At 63.9% G+C, this 13,131-nt stretch overlaps 3 protein-coding genes across 4 annotated transcripts in view; 2 read left to right on the plus strand and 1 right to left on the minus strand.

Annotated features, from left to right (window-relative positions):
* Nucleotides 1-588: 588 nt before the first annotated feature.
* EIF4EBP1 (eukaryotic translation initiation factor 4E binding protein 1) lies at nt 589-5,301 on the plus strand. The gene is made up of 3 exons (XM_035345125.1): nt 589-802; nt 3,692-3,862; nt 4,897-5,301. Exons 1-3 carry the CDS (start codon nt 655-657, stop codon nt 4,926-4,928), a joined length of 351 nt encoding a protein of 116 aa, XP_035201016.1. The 5' UTR covers nt 589-654; the 3' UTR covers nt 4,929-5,301.
* Nucleotides 5,302-9,821: 4,520 nt separating this feature from the next.
* Nucleotides 9,822-12,196, minus strand: LOC118177430 (nodal homolog). The gene is made up of 3 exons (XM_035345123.1): nt 11,931-12,196; nt 10,468-11,261; nt 9,822-10,367 (listed from the first exon to the last, which is right to left on the minus strand). The coding sequence occupies exons 1-3, from the start codon at nt 12,100-12,102 to the stop codon at nt 10,215-10,217; spliced, it is 1,119 nt and encodes a 372-aa protein (XP_035201014.1). The 5' UTR covers nt 12,103-12,196; the 3' UTR covers nt 9,822-10,214.
* A 751-nt stretch (nt 12,197-12,947) lies between these two features.
* Nucleotides 12,948-13,131, plus strand: part of ASH2L (ASH2 like, histone lysine methyltransferase complex subunit) — a 9,564-nt gene continuing 9,380 nt past the window's right edge. For both annotated transcript variants that reach the window (XM_035345121.1, XM_035345122.1), the window contains exon 1: nt 12,948-13,069. In XM_035345121.1, coding sequence (XP_035201012.1) covers nt 12,966-13,069 — 104 coding nt within the window. In that variant the 5' untranslated portion in view covers nt 12,948-12,965. The remainder of the gene's footprint in view (nt 13,070-13,131) is intronic.

Here is a 13,131-nt window from a genome sequence, read left to right on the forward strand (position 1 = left end):
GATGGGATGGGATGGGTACAGGCAGTGCTCCGGGCAGCACAGCAGTGCTCTTAACGTTTCCAGCACCGTTTTCAGCCGCAGCCCTGGCCGGCGGTAGCCGAGCTCCATCTGTTGGGCCCGGGGCGCTGCCAGGGCTCGGCCAGGCTGACCCCTGCGGGCCGCTGACAGCCACGGCCCGGCACCGCCGCCGGGCCCCAGATTCCTCTTGGAGGAGGGACAGCGTCAGCCGGTGTCACCGCCGGGACGGTGCACTGGAAGCACTGGGAGTACTGGGGGAGTACTGGGAGCAGTGGGAGCACTGGGAGCAGTGGGGGCAGAAGGAGCAGTGGAAGCACTGGGGGCACTGGGAGCACTGGGGGAGCACTGGGAGCACTGGGAACCCCCGCGGAGCCCTGGGGCAGGGAATCGGCAGCGGCGGGCACAGGGACCCAGCGGCCCCGGCCCCTCCTGGCCCCACCCATGGCCCCGCCCATCGCAGCTTGACCCCGCCCCTGCTCGTCCCGCCCCGCCAGGCTCCACCTCCAAGCAGACTCCGCCCCTGTTAGACCCCGCCCCGTCCTGGCCCCGCCCCTTTCCCGGGCCGCCCGGCGCCGGAAGGGGCGGGCTCCGAGCCGGAAGCGGCGGGCAGGGCGGCGGGGCGGCAGGGTGGCCGCCATGTCGGGGCGCTGCTGCCAGGGGCAGACGCCGAGCCGCGACATCCCGGGGCCCGGCAAGCGCCTCGCCCTGCCCGACGGCGCCCCGCTGCCTCCCGGGGACTACAGCACCACGCCGGGGGGCACCGTCTTCGGGACCACGCCGGGCGGTGAGCGGCTGCGGGCCGGGGGGAGGCGGGACCGGCACCGGGACCACGCTGAGGGGCGGGGGGGCTCGGCTGGGGGGGGGCTTCTGGAGGGAGTCCCCCTTCTGGGGGGGGGTTCCCCCCTTTTTTGGGGCGGGGTTCCCCTCTTTTTTTGGGGGAGGTCTCCCTCTTTTTTGGGGGGTTCCCCCTTTTTGGACGGTTTTCCTCTCTTTGGGGGGTTCTCCTCTGTTTTTTGGGGGTCCCTCTCCTTGAGGGGGTCCCGGGGGGGGCTTTTTTGGGGGGAGGAGGTCCCCAGAGGGGTTTCCTTGCGGTGTTTTTTGGGGGAGGGGGCTCCAGCTCCGTGGGGGGCTGGGGGTGCCTCCCCCCTTCGGAGAGGGACCGGGTTGTGGTAGGGGGTGGGGGGGCTCGGGGGGGGGCCTGGGGCCATGCACCCCTTCCCCTTTTTGGGGGAGCTGCCCGGAGCTGCGGGTCCCTCTGGGTGGCGGGAGTGAAGGGATCGTGCTGCCCCACGGGAGGGAGACCCCTGGGGGGGCTGCAGGGGGGGCTCCCCTCCCCGTGGCACCGCGTGGGACGGGAGCTTTTATTCCCCTGGACCCCGTTAGGTTTTCCTGGCAGCGCCGTGCCCCACGGCCCCGCACACCGTGGGGTTTGCTGCTCCCCCCCGCACACCTCGGGGCAGGAGCTGCCCCCCGGCCGTGCCCGCTGCAGGCGCTGCTCGTCCCGGGCAGCTCGGTTCGGGGGCACAGCACCGGGCCCTGGCCGTGCTGCTGCTGCTCGGCGCTCCCGGTCTTTTTGCCCTGCCTCTGAGAAGCTCTCCCCCGCGCTGCTGCCGAAGATTGCTGCGAGGAGCAGGAAGGGTGAACTGAAACCGTTCCCGAGCTGTGCCGAGGTTGTTTTATTTCAGCACCGTGAGCTTCTGCGGGCCAAGGCTTGGCGGGGAGGGGGAAGTCAGTCCTGCTGGCGCACGTGTGTGCTTGGGTTTGTGCAGCAGCCGCGGGCTGGCTGGGGAAGCGCAGCCCTGCTGTTATTTTTGTTGTGCTCTCCCCCGTGAAGGCAGCGGGCAGCTGAGCCCCGCGAGGTAGGGCTGGGAGGAAGGCTCCTGGGCAGCATTCCCGTGCCGGCAACAGCCAAGCCGGGCAGTCAGCGCTGCTGGCCGCTCAGCGAGCCCTGCAGGGCCGGTGTTTGTCCATGCTGGGAGTTAATGAGTGCCCAGAGCGGGGCAGGCAAGCAGCCGCTGTTTGCCGTCAGGGTGTGCGCCTGGCAGAGCCCCCAGCGCCTCGTGACCGCCGTGCCTGGGGCCCGGCCTGCCCTGGGGCGCTGCTCCTGGGGGACAGGGAGCCTCCGCGGGGGCTGCTGCTGCTCCTCGGTCCCAGCGATGGGCAGGAAGGATCCGAGTCCTCGTTCAGCCCCCTTTCTGCATCTCCTGGGCTCCCTGCCCCCCCCGGGCAGGCTCGGGGAGAGAAGGAACTCCCTGTGTCCTGAGAGCACAGGACGAAGCTGGTTCTCCTCACGGCAGAGGTTAAAACAACAGCGTAAAGGAACAGGCAGCACGCGGGGCACTGGGTGACCTTTCAGCAGCGCCTGCTCCTTCCGCTGCTCCCTCCGTGCTTGTCTTGGCCCCTCGCCTTTGCTGAGGGCGCACACACGTTGTGCCTCCCCAGGCCCACGTGCAGGGTGACCGCAGAACCTGCCACGTGTGGGAGAGGGGCAGGGTGTCGCAGTGGGCTGCTTGCGCCAAGCCTCACCCCACGGAGAGCACCCAAAGCCAGCCAGGTTTCCCCCCGGGCCTCCCACCTTGTGCATGGAGGGTTTGGTGCCGAAGCCGTGGCAGAGGCAGGGCTGTCGTGGGCTGTGCTCCCAGCACTCGGTACCCGAGCTGCAGCTCCAGGATCTGCCCCTGCCCCCGGGGGCTGAGCTCGCGGGGTGCGATCCGTCCTCCTGGGACCCAGCCCGGCCGCACGCAGCTCCGAGTCGCGTCGGTTCTCCCCGGTCTGTGGGGACGGCTCAGACAAATCACAGAATCACAGAATTTCTAGGTTGGAAGAGACCTCAAGATCATCAAGTCCAACCTCTGACCTAACACTAACAGTCCCCACTGAACCATATCCCTGAGCTCTACATCTAATCGCGCAGAGGAGCGGAGTTCTGGTGTTTGGGGAGCTCGTTAGCGGCATGAAACATCCCATCCAGTTACACCTTGCTGAGCAGTCCTTCAAAATAAAGGCAGTTTGGTGGTCGGCTGTTAACGGGAGCTTATTTCCCCACACGGGCGTACTTTTAGGGCAGTGCACGAGAAGTTTTTCCTCTGGAGGGGCAGCAGAGCCGCCAAGGCCAGCCCCAGGGAGGTTTGCAGCACCCCTCCTGGGGAAAGCAACGACTGTTTGCAGCGCTGCCCGGGTTCAGGCTGCGGGCTGTTTGGAGGGAGCCCCTTTCTGCGTGTGGTTTTGGGCGCTTTCCAGCAGCCGTTCCCTCAGAAGGAACACGCTGTTCGCTGTGGCCGTGTTCCTAGAAATCCGCGCACAGCCGAGCTCTGCAGCTCCCCCCGAGCCTGCTGCAGCGTGCTGGAGCTGCTTCGCTCCCCCGCGGGCAGGGCGAGCAGGACGTGGGCTGCTTAGCCCCGAAGCGGGCGTTTGGACTCGTCTGTGCCCCGTCCCTTGAGAGGTTCCAGGTGGGTGCGCTGGGTTACGTGCGGCTCACAGACAGATGCCAGGCAGGGGTTCCCCTTTGCTCTTTTTTTCCCTGCGGCCCGACCCCTTCTACCTAACCTGAGGTCCGCTGCACGCGGCGTTCATCCCTGGCATCCTGCCCGTGCTGCAGGCCGGTAGCGTGAGCGGCTCCTCAGGGGCCTGGCCCTCGTGTGCCTCCGCTGACGGCGCCGTCTCGTCCCTCCAGGTACCAGGATTATTTACGACCGCAAGTTTCTGATGGAGTGCCGCAATTCTCCGGTTGCCAAAACGCCACCTTCTGACCTTCCGGACATTCCAGGCGTTACCAGCCCAAGTGTGGAGGAGTTGAAGATTGAGAACAACCACGTCCAGAACTACGAGGAGAAACCGAGCGTAGGTGAGTGCACGGGACCCGAGCCACGCGCGTTGCTGGTTCCCACAAACACAGAGCGGAGCCGGGAGGGCCGCGTGGTTAACACTGCCGCTGCCGAGGTGCTGTGGGACCTCGAGGTGCTGCTGCGGCCCGCGGTCATGTGAAAATGTCCTCGTTTCGGTGTAATTTGTATCATGTTAACGCTTTTCTCATCAATTTGGCATTTAGGAGAATGCCGCTGCACCAGTAATCCTGCGGTGAGGGAATGGGAGCAGCTGTTCTTGCCTCTGCTTATCCTCTGCCGCTCTGCAGCTGTTCTTGCCTTTTTTGAAAATGGTCAGGTCACAGCTCAGGGCAGGATTTGTGGTGCTGGAGTAGGAAGGAAGCCAGTATTGCTCTCAAACAGTTCAAAAATAAAAAGTGGAGCTCACTTCTTGAAGGAACCTGAAAATGCCACGTGTGATCAACGATCCTGTCCCTAAAAATACAGCTCTGAGCGCTCATCGGCTGGCTTCCCGGCTTACTCCAAGGAAAATCTGTGCAGGGTCAACATTGCCCATGCCTTTGTAGGTGCTGTTGTGACCTTTAGTGTCTCCCGGGGTTCTCTGGCAAGCTGAGCCACGCACTGCGTGCTGGGTGCCAGCGAGGTTGTGACTTCTTACCAGGATCCGTGTTGTCAGGAATAGATCACTGCTGGCCGCGCTGGCGTCTATCGAATCGCATGGGCTGGGATGGCAGCCAAAGGATGCAGAAGGCAGATTTGTCTGTCTCTGGTAACAGAAGCCTACACCGGTGATTACCAACGTTATTCCTTTTTGTAAGGAATCCCAGGTGCAGGAGTTACTCACAGGGCATCTCCTCTGCCTCTGCTCTTGTCTCTCCCTGTGAGTACGAGCCTCTCTGAGGACAGAGCTTGCTTTTTTGCTCGCACGGGCTGTTCAGACTTTAAGTCCAGACAGGCACATTGGAGGCACAACTGGATGCTGTTGCTTCAATACAATATTTGGTGTTTAACTTGAAACTTTGAGGACTCACTCGGGTTTTGTCCTTCTCGACAGGTGAAGAAGAACAGTTTGACATGGACATCTAAAGCACGTGCCCTGAGAGTGCTCATCCGTGAAGAACCAGGACCTTGTTTTGAGGATTCCCACCAGCCAGGCTTAAAGCAGCCCATGCCTCGAGTGCCTTCCTGCTTCCTGGGAAAGGCAGCTTATTCCCTTCTGAGAACAGAGCGTATCCTGTTACAAGGACTGCACCTCAGCCTCTCCGTGCGGGGGTGAATACACAAGTACAGCCCCTGCTGACGGGCCGCGGCCTGCCAGGGGAGACAGTCTCAATGATTGTTTTTGTTTCCAGTTTTATGCTTTTGTTAATCATTTTAATACTGTAAGAGTTACCGAAATGCAATATAAGGGAGAAATAAATCATTTGGACTCTCCTGGTATGGAGATCAATGCAATAAACCAAGCGTCTGTCCTTTATTCATTCCAGCAAGGAAACCACCAGCGTGTTTCAGAGCTGGCGGGGTGGTTTTGTGTGCAGGCTCGAGATCAGCACTGTGCTGTGGGTTTCACCCAAAGATGAAAGCTGAGCTGCGTTCAGCCCTCCTAGAAAACATCTGTGTGTGCCATGTGTGACACCTGGTCACCGCAGGAAGTCTGCTTCCAGAAATAGTGAACACAAACTGCTTGCCACATGCTTTCAGATCGTTCTCTTGCTAGGTCACGGTGCAGGTGTCCGCAAGCCCTTCTAAATGCCCTTCTTCAACCCTTCCCCCAGAAGGGGCAGGGCTCCATCAGCCACAGGTGGAAGGGGCTCAGACGAAGGCAGCGGGAGCCACCTGCTGCTGAGCAGCACAGGGTCCCCTGGCCCTGCCCTGACCACAGCCTGCAGGTCCTGTGCTGCAGCTCCTGCCTTTCCGCAACAGCTGCTCTCTTCCAGCGTGCAGGTGAGGTTACTGCTTCTTTGTGATCTGTGCTGAAATTCTTTATGCTTTGTTCTCCTTTTTTATCATTTAAAGAGCAAGAATTAAAATTCGGGGGGTTAACTGGGAAGTCGAAAGTAAACTTGTTTGGCCTTGAGGGAGGAAGCTTCGTCTGAGAGGCGTTTTACTGTTCAGTTTAGGCCCTCCAAAGAAGGCATTTAAATTCCTGGTCTCCATACATTTTAACAAGTGTGTATTGCGTGGCAGTCTCTAACACGCTGCTGTTACTGCTTTAGAGGTGGTGCTGATGGTGGTGCCTTGTCCTGGCGATGGCTGCGGAGGTGCCTCAAAGGAAAAGAAAGTGTATTAGGACATGGCCTGAACTTGGGGCTTCCTAACAGACAATAAGTGTCTGCTCAAATCAGTCTTAGTAGTTAATACTTAAATACCTGCTAATTAAGCCCAATTGTGACATTATGATATGCAAGCCTTTAATAATGAGTAACAGAAGAAAGGGTCAAAGCAATTGATGCTGATAAAACTTGCATTTCTAAAGATAAGGTTAAGTGTTTCTCTGAAACCTTAATGGGAACAGATTCAAGCTCACTGCCTCCCAGTGCCACCTTATCAGTCTTGCAGCTCGGTACCAAGTGCTGAGTTCTGGTGTGTGCATTCAGCGAGAAGCTGCTATCGCTGCTGGGGTATGTGCTGTGAGCTGCAGCTGGCACCGACACCTCTCCAGCTAAATATTTTCAGGAATTGCACCACCAAACCGTGCGGCTGCTGACAGCCCCGCACAGCGGTTGCAGGTTCGTGTGTGCCCGGAGCCGTCCTGCTTCCTGGTCACTGCAAAATCTGCTCTGCAGCTGTGCTGCCTGGGGGAGGAAGCAGGAGCCTTGTTTCTGAGAGACTTTACATTGGTTTTTGAAGCTGGCTACTTGAGGGGTAGACCAGAAAAGCTGTGACAGGCTTTTGGGGTGGTAGTTGCAATAATTAAACTCATGCACTCAGTGCTGAAGTGAGTTTTCCTAATCTGTCCTAACCAAACTAATCCATGCATGAGTCCTGCGTGCCGCTGCTGTGCTCCCCAGGGTGGGATTTGGGGCTGGGGCTGTTCTAAAACTGCTGGGGACTGAGCTCCTGGCCTGCAGCATCCCCAAAGCGAGAGCCTTGTGATGGCTAGCTTTCTGTCAGTGCACAAGCAACTCTGTGGGGTGTTTTCTGAGCAAGTGTCAGCTATTGCAAGTAATGCCCTTAAATTCTGTTCCACCCTCCTTGGCCGGAGGGTCAGGGATTACAGCACATATTTTCAGTGCTAAGTGTTTTGTCCGTGCCTGTGGCAGCCGTGCGTCGGTGTCTGCATATGTACGGCTGGAAGGGCATCAAAGCTCCGGCTGCCCGCAGCAGCGATTCGTAGCCGATCACTGGGGAAGGAGAAGCACCTGGCCAGGTGTCAAACGGGGTCCATACAGGTCAGGATTCCTGCGGGGTTTGCAGAGGGAGCGCCCTGGGGCCATGGGCACATCAATGGCTTCACCTGGAGAAGCTGTGAGCCCGTGACAGATACGTGACCCTGGGGTGCTGTGCTCTGATGCAATCCAGCCTGAGCCTGAGCCTTGACCTTGCTGGGGCCGTGGGACCACACGACTGCAGCCACCCCTGCTCCCTTTGCAGTTTTGCTCCCTCCATCACACCCCCGACCAGTGCCACATCCTTCCGCCGGGCTTTTTGGCTCCATCTCCTGCCTGCACCAAGTTTCTGGCGCTCCAAGCTTGCCTAAGCCGTGTGAAAGCAGCTCGGGCTGCCGGGGCAGGTCCCTGCCGTACCGGCATTTGGTCCTCACCCGACACCTTGCGCTCGGAGCCGCCTTTGTCCCCGGCTGAGCCCCTGCGCGGGGCCGGCAGCTGTGGCGGTGCAGTTGTGCACACAGCGGGGGGCGAAGCAGCCGTGGGTGGCGGCGCTGCACAGCTGGGGTGCTCCGGGGAGGTCCGGGGGGGACAAGTGTTGGCTTTGCCATTTTCCCTCCCCTTTTTGTCTGGGGCAAGGCAGAGCAGAGCTCCTGGAGGGCCTCCATCCCGGGCTGTGTCCCGGTTGTTGGAGCCGTAACACTTTATGGCCCGAGTAGAGCCTCACTGGGCCGGCTGACAGCTGTTACCCGTGCCCGTGATAAGCCCTTGCTCTGTTTGCTCTCACACGCTCTTTCCTCGTGCGTCCAAAGCAAACCGCGCTTATCTTCCCCTCCTGGAGCACGTGCGGCTCCCGGGGGCGCGGGCACCGGCCCACGGGTGGGTGCTGGGGGCCTGCAGGACCCCACGGCAGGCAGGGCCTGGAGCTGCCCCCCCAGCGTTCCTGCCCCCCGCCTGGGTGTCCCTCTGTCCCGCAGCCGATGTGTATTGGGCCGAGCAGGCCCCGTTCGGCACACGGGGCTCCCAGGCAGATACCTGCCTGCCCGACACGTAGCTTTGATGTCTTCTGTCCAGCCTGGGATCAATCCCAGCCTGGCTGCCAGCCCCCCCCCTGGTCCCCAGGGTCACTTCTGAACCTGCTGCTGGGTTTCAGACACATGATGGAGGGGCCGAGATGTCGAGATACGGCGGCCAGAGCCCGGGGGACTGGGGGGTCCCTGCCAGGGCAGGGGGCTGGTGGGAGAAGGGCAGCGGCCCTCTGGGCTGTGCTCCCTGTGGTCATTTTTAAGAGCGAGCTCCTGGCCTGCGAGGGAAAAGGCATAAAAATTAAACAAAATAAAAGGGTTTTATTTCAGAAAGAGCCCCGCTCCCCAGGTGTCTGCCCCCTGCCAGGGGTTAGCACCAGGGCCGCCCTCTCCCAGCGTTTAACAGCCCCCGCAAATGACCCTCTAATGACGGCTGCAGGGGCGAGGTGCTGGTGGGGATGTGAGCAGGGCTGAGAACCAGACGAGCTTTGTTTATCCGCAGCCGGGGATGTGGATTGGGGCCCATCAGGCTGGGCTGGGGATGTGGAGTCGGGGCAGGGGGGTCCTGCCGGGGGGCCAGGCTCAAATCCAGGCCCCGCTCGTCCCCGCTGCACTGCCAGGGCAGGGACCCCCGGCAGCAGTGCCCGAAAAGCGGGGTGCCTGCCTCAAATTATTGCTGTCAGAGAATGCGGCCCTGCCCTTATCTCCCAGGGGCAAATAAAGGTGGAAATCCACTTAGCCCCTCTCCTCTCTTCAAAGGCCGCAGGTGCTTCCCCAGTTGCTCTTGAGCAACCCACAATCTGTATGATCAGGGTGGGAACGGCACCTTCACCGTCCCAGGTGAAGTTTCCCATCCCATTGACATGGGGGGCTCCCAAATCCCCCCCCCCCCCCATGCTCCAATCTGCCTCGAAATCCCGGGGGAAGCTGCACGAGCAGCCCAGCTCTCCCTGTGGCAGCCGGGCAGGGTGGCCAGGGTGGGGGGCAGCGTGGGTGCGTTACTCCTGGGGGGTCAGAAAATCCATTTGTACCAACAGGGCACCCCGCAGGTGGGCTGGTGCTTCTGCTCCAGAGCCGTAGCCCCTTGTTTTAAGGGGAAGGAGCTGAGGCCGTGGCGTGTTGGTCACATCGGGAGGGGGCTGCCAAGTGCTCGCCGCCCAGCTGCTCACACCAGACCCCAGCTGGAGACGATGGGGGGAGAGCCCCCGGCACCACAATGCATGGAGAGCCGGGGGGTCGCATCTCGAGAGACCACCCAGCAGCAAAAAGGGGATGGAAACAGGCGGCATGCAGCAGGCATTTCTTAAATACATAATTTATTGAGGAATGGTACAAACACGGCCCTTTCCCTACCGCCCCATCCAGTGAGTGGCTGAAAAGGTTTGAGCACGGCTGTGCAGATGAAAGCAGCGCATGGGCTGAGGTTTTCAGGGCAGGCAGGAGGGCTGGGGGGGGTCAGACGTACCCCAACAGACCTCAGGGCTGCGTTACATCCAGGGGCACCCAGCTTAACTGTGCAAGCTCTTATTAGAAACTTTTAATAGAAATCTGATAGAGTTTTAATAGAAATATAATAGAAAATTTAAGAGAAACGCCCACCCCTCCAGGCGACACTGCAAGTCTCAGCTGTTCGGGTGCTGCAGGTGCCATCCACGAGCCTCCAGCTACCGGGAGTGCTCGGGGCGTGCAAGGGCAGCACCGACAGCAAGGAGGGATGCTCCACGAGCGTGAGCAGAGCAGCACCAGCCCAGCAGCCTCCCCATACATTGCCTGGGGCTGTCCTTGCCTTGCAGCACTGCCACCGCAGGGGACGTTCCTCTCATCACCCCCCCGCCACCATCCACCTCCCACGGTCCTGTCTCGGTGCTGTCTCCTCTCTCGTGTCCCAAACCCCTGGGCACGAGGATCCCGGAGGCGGGGGAGGCTCAGAGACGCCCCATCCGCGTGCTGCTCGTGGCTGGCGGCCAGTCCTCAGGGACACACGCCCCGCCGTCCCCTCCCCGGCACGGGAGGAGCTCGCCTCAGTTGCAGCCGCACTCCTCGATGACCATGTCCTCGTGGTGGCGGACGACGATTTCGCCCTTCTCGTAGTAGAGCATGGAGAGGGGGCTCATCCTGACGGGCGAGCAGGCAGGGCACGGCACCTGGTTGGGCTTGTAGAGCTGCAGCAAGCTCTGCGGGGACACGGGAAGGGCACGGCCTCAGCTCCCCGCCTCGCGCCGCCGGGCCGGGCGGCAGGAGCATGGGGCAGCGGGGGCAGCGGGACCCTCTTACCTGTATGTAAGCGTGGTTGGTGGGCTTGAAGGTCTCGTCCACGGGCGACGGGCACAGCCCCTCGCACCGGTAGGCGTTGTACTTCTTGGGGTAGACGATCCAGCTGCCCCAGCCGGTCTGCTCGAAATCCACCATCATGTCCACCCTCCTGCACAAGGACTTGGCGTTGGCGTCCTCCACGGGGCTGGGAGCGGGAGCGTCGCTCACCTTGATCCTTTGCTTCTCTTTCCTGTTCCTGCGGTGCCGCCGGGTCCCCGGGCCCTTGGGGCCACTGTCACGCATGACGTGCTTGGAGGTCTCCACTGTCCTGATGAGGCTGTGGTCTCCTGGAGACTTGTCCTTGGAAAAGACAAGCAGCAGGACGCTGTCTGCCAGCTCCTGGGGCACGGCCGGCTCCTCGTGGCTGAGGTCGCTCGTGTCCCACGAGCCCGGCATGGCGGTGGCCAGGGCAGGCACCGTGCTCGCCTCCCACAGCTCCGTTTCCACGGGACTCAGGCTGGCAGGAGCCGTGTCCTGGTGGAGCCAGGACCTGAGCGTGCTGGTGAGGTTGAACACTTCCCAGGCGGTCTGGCTGGTGGAGGGGCTGCCGGAAAATGTGCCCAGGAAGAGCTCGCGAGGACACGTCCCGCCGGCCGGGCACCGCCGCTGGCTGTGGAAGATGTCCAGGGTGACATTGCGGGCTGGGGGCAGCACGGGCGGGTGGACGCGCAGCTCGGCCAGGCTGACCTCCTGGCTGCCCCGCAGGGATGTCATGTCGAAGGAGAGCGCCCAGCGGGAGCCGTTCCGACGGGAACCTGCGGCAGGAGCGGGGACGTGAGGGTGGCCCCAGGGGTGACAGGGCGCTCGGGGACGGGGTGGGGATGCTCAGGGACGGGGCACTCGGGACAGGGCACCTGGGAGCGGAGCCGGTCCCGGGACAGGAGCGCCTGGGGACAGCGCGGTGCCGGGACAGGGCAGCCGGGGCAGGAGCGCTCGGGGACAGCGCCGGGATGGGGACAGGGACGCTGAGGGACAGGGCGCTCGGGGGTAGATTCGGTCCCGGGACAGGAGAGGCTGGGGACAGCACTGTTTGGGGACGGGGATGCGCAAAGGCACCGGGGGACACCGCCGGTGCCGCAACAGGGATGCTCAGGGACAGGGCACCCGGGACAGGAGCGCTCGGGGACAGCGCCGGGATGGGGACAGGGACGCTCAGGGACAGGGCAGCCGGGGGCAGAGCCAGTCCCGGGAGAGGAGAGGCTGAGGACGGAGATGCGCAAAGGCACCGGGGGACAGCGCCGGTGCCGGAGACCGGGATGCTCAGGGACGGGGCACCTGGGAGCGGAGCCGGTCCCGTGACGGGGCACCCGGGGACAGCGCGGTGCCGGGCCGGGGCTGCGCAAAGACCCCCGGGGGGGACAGCTGCGGGCCGGGGCTGCGCAAGGACCCCGGGGGGGACAGCTCCGGGCCGGGGCCCCACTCACCGTGCGGGACGATGCTGAGCGCGGCGGCGGCGGCGGCGCGGAGCGGGGCGGGGGGAGCGCGGAGCAGTTGCAGCATCAGCGGGGGGCAGCGCGGGGGAGCGCGGGGGGCGCAGCCCAGGCGGAGCAGGACCAGGGCGCAGAGCGCCAGCGCGGAGCGCAGCGGGGGCCGCATGGCTGCCCCGGGCCGCCCGCCGCCCGCTATTTGTACGGCGGCCCCGAGCGCCGCCCCGAGCGGCCGCGGCCCCCCCCGGCCCCCCGCAGCCCCTTCCCCGCCCGGCCCCCTCCCCCGGCCCCATCCCCGGCCCTCCCCGGCCCTCCCCGGCCGCCCCCGGTGTGCCCCCTCCCGGCCCTTCTGCCCCCTCCCGGGGGTGCTGGACCCCGGGGCGATACCGGGTCGGGACACGCGGGGACACGGGGAGGGGATGTGGGGACACCGGGGGGCACTCCGGGGACACCTGGGGGTGGACGGGGACTCCGCGGGGATACCCCGGGGACTCCCCGGGGGGGCACACGGGGATTCCGGGGGCACATCGCGGGGACCGGAGGAACACCGTGGGAATACCCCAGGGACACCCTGGGGGGGCACACCGGGGGTCACCGGGGAGTGAACGGGGACACCGCGGGGATACCCCTGGTAGGGCATGGGGGGAACACGGGGATACCGGGGGGATACCGGGGGGATACCGGGGGGATACCGGGGACACCGGGACCGGTCCCCCAGCCAAGGGAGCGGCCGGGCGGTGCCTGCAGGGCGCCCAGCCCCGTTGCGCCCCCACCCCAGCACCAGCCCCGCTTCGCCCGCTGCCTGCGTGACGTCACGCCCCACCACGCTGACGTCACGCCCCGCGCGGTGACGCCCCGCCCCACCCCGCCCGTCCTCCCCTCCTGCCACCGGCAGGGGGCGCCGCCAGCCCCTGGTTGTGGGGCCCACCCGAGTCATCGCCCTTTGAAGCGGCAAGTCTCGCGAGAGCGGCGAGGTCCCGCGAGAGCGGGCGAGCGGCGGCGGCCATGGCGGCGGCGGCGGCGGCGGCGGCGATGGCGGCGCCCGGCGGGGAGGGCGCGGAGGCGGCCCCGGAGCCGCCGCCCCCCGCCGAGACCCCGGCGCCGCCCGAGCCGGGCGCTGCCGAAGGCGACAGCGGGTGCGGGACCGGGAGCGGGGGGGTACCGGGGGTGCCGGTACCGGGAGTACCGGGGGGGGGCG

This window comes from Oxyura jamaicensis, chromosome 22, assembly GCF_011077185.1.
Source record: "Oxyura jamaicensis isolate SHBP4307 breed ruddy duck chromosome 22, BPBGC_Ojam_1.0, whole genome shotgun sequence".
NCBI lineage: Eukaryota > Metazoa > Chordata > Aves > Anseriformes > Anatidae > Oxyura > Oxyura jamaicensis.

Bases quoted from the DNA above. Each gene is read 5' to 3' on its own strand.
- LOC118177430 (XM_035345123.1), bottom strand. From the start codon at position 12,102: ATGCGGCCCCCGCTGCGCTCCGCGCTGGCGCTCTGCGCCCTGGTCCTG. The intron at 11,262-11,930 runs GTGAGTGGGGCC...CTCCTGCCGCAG, and splicing joins GCTCAGCATCGTCCCGCACG to GTTCCCGTCGGAACGGCTCC. The intron at 10,368-10,467 runs GTAAGAGGGTCC...GTGTCCCCGCAG, and splicing joins CCAACCACGCTTACATACAG to AGCTTGCTGCAGCTCTACAA.
- EIF4EBP1 (XM_035345125.1), top strand. From the start codon at position 655: ATGTCGGGGCGCTGCTGCCAGGGGCAGACGCCGAGCCGCGACATCCCG. The intron at 803-3,691 runs GTGAGCGGCTGC...TCGTCCCTCCAG, and splicing joins CTTCGGGACCACGCCGGGCG to GTACCAGGATTATTTACGAC. The intron at 3,863-4,896 runs GTGAGTGCACGG...CCTTCTCGACAG, and splicing joins CGAGGAGAAACCGAGCGTAG to GTGAAGAAGAACAGTTTGAC.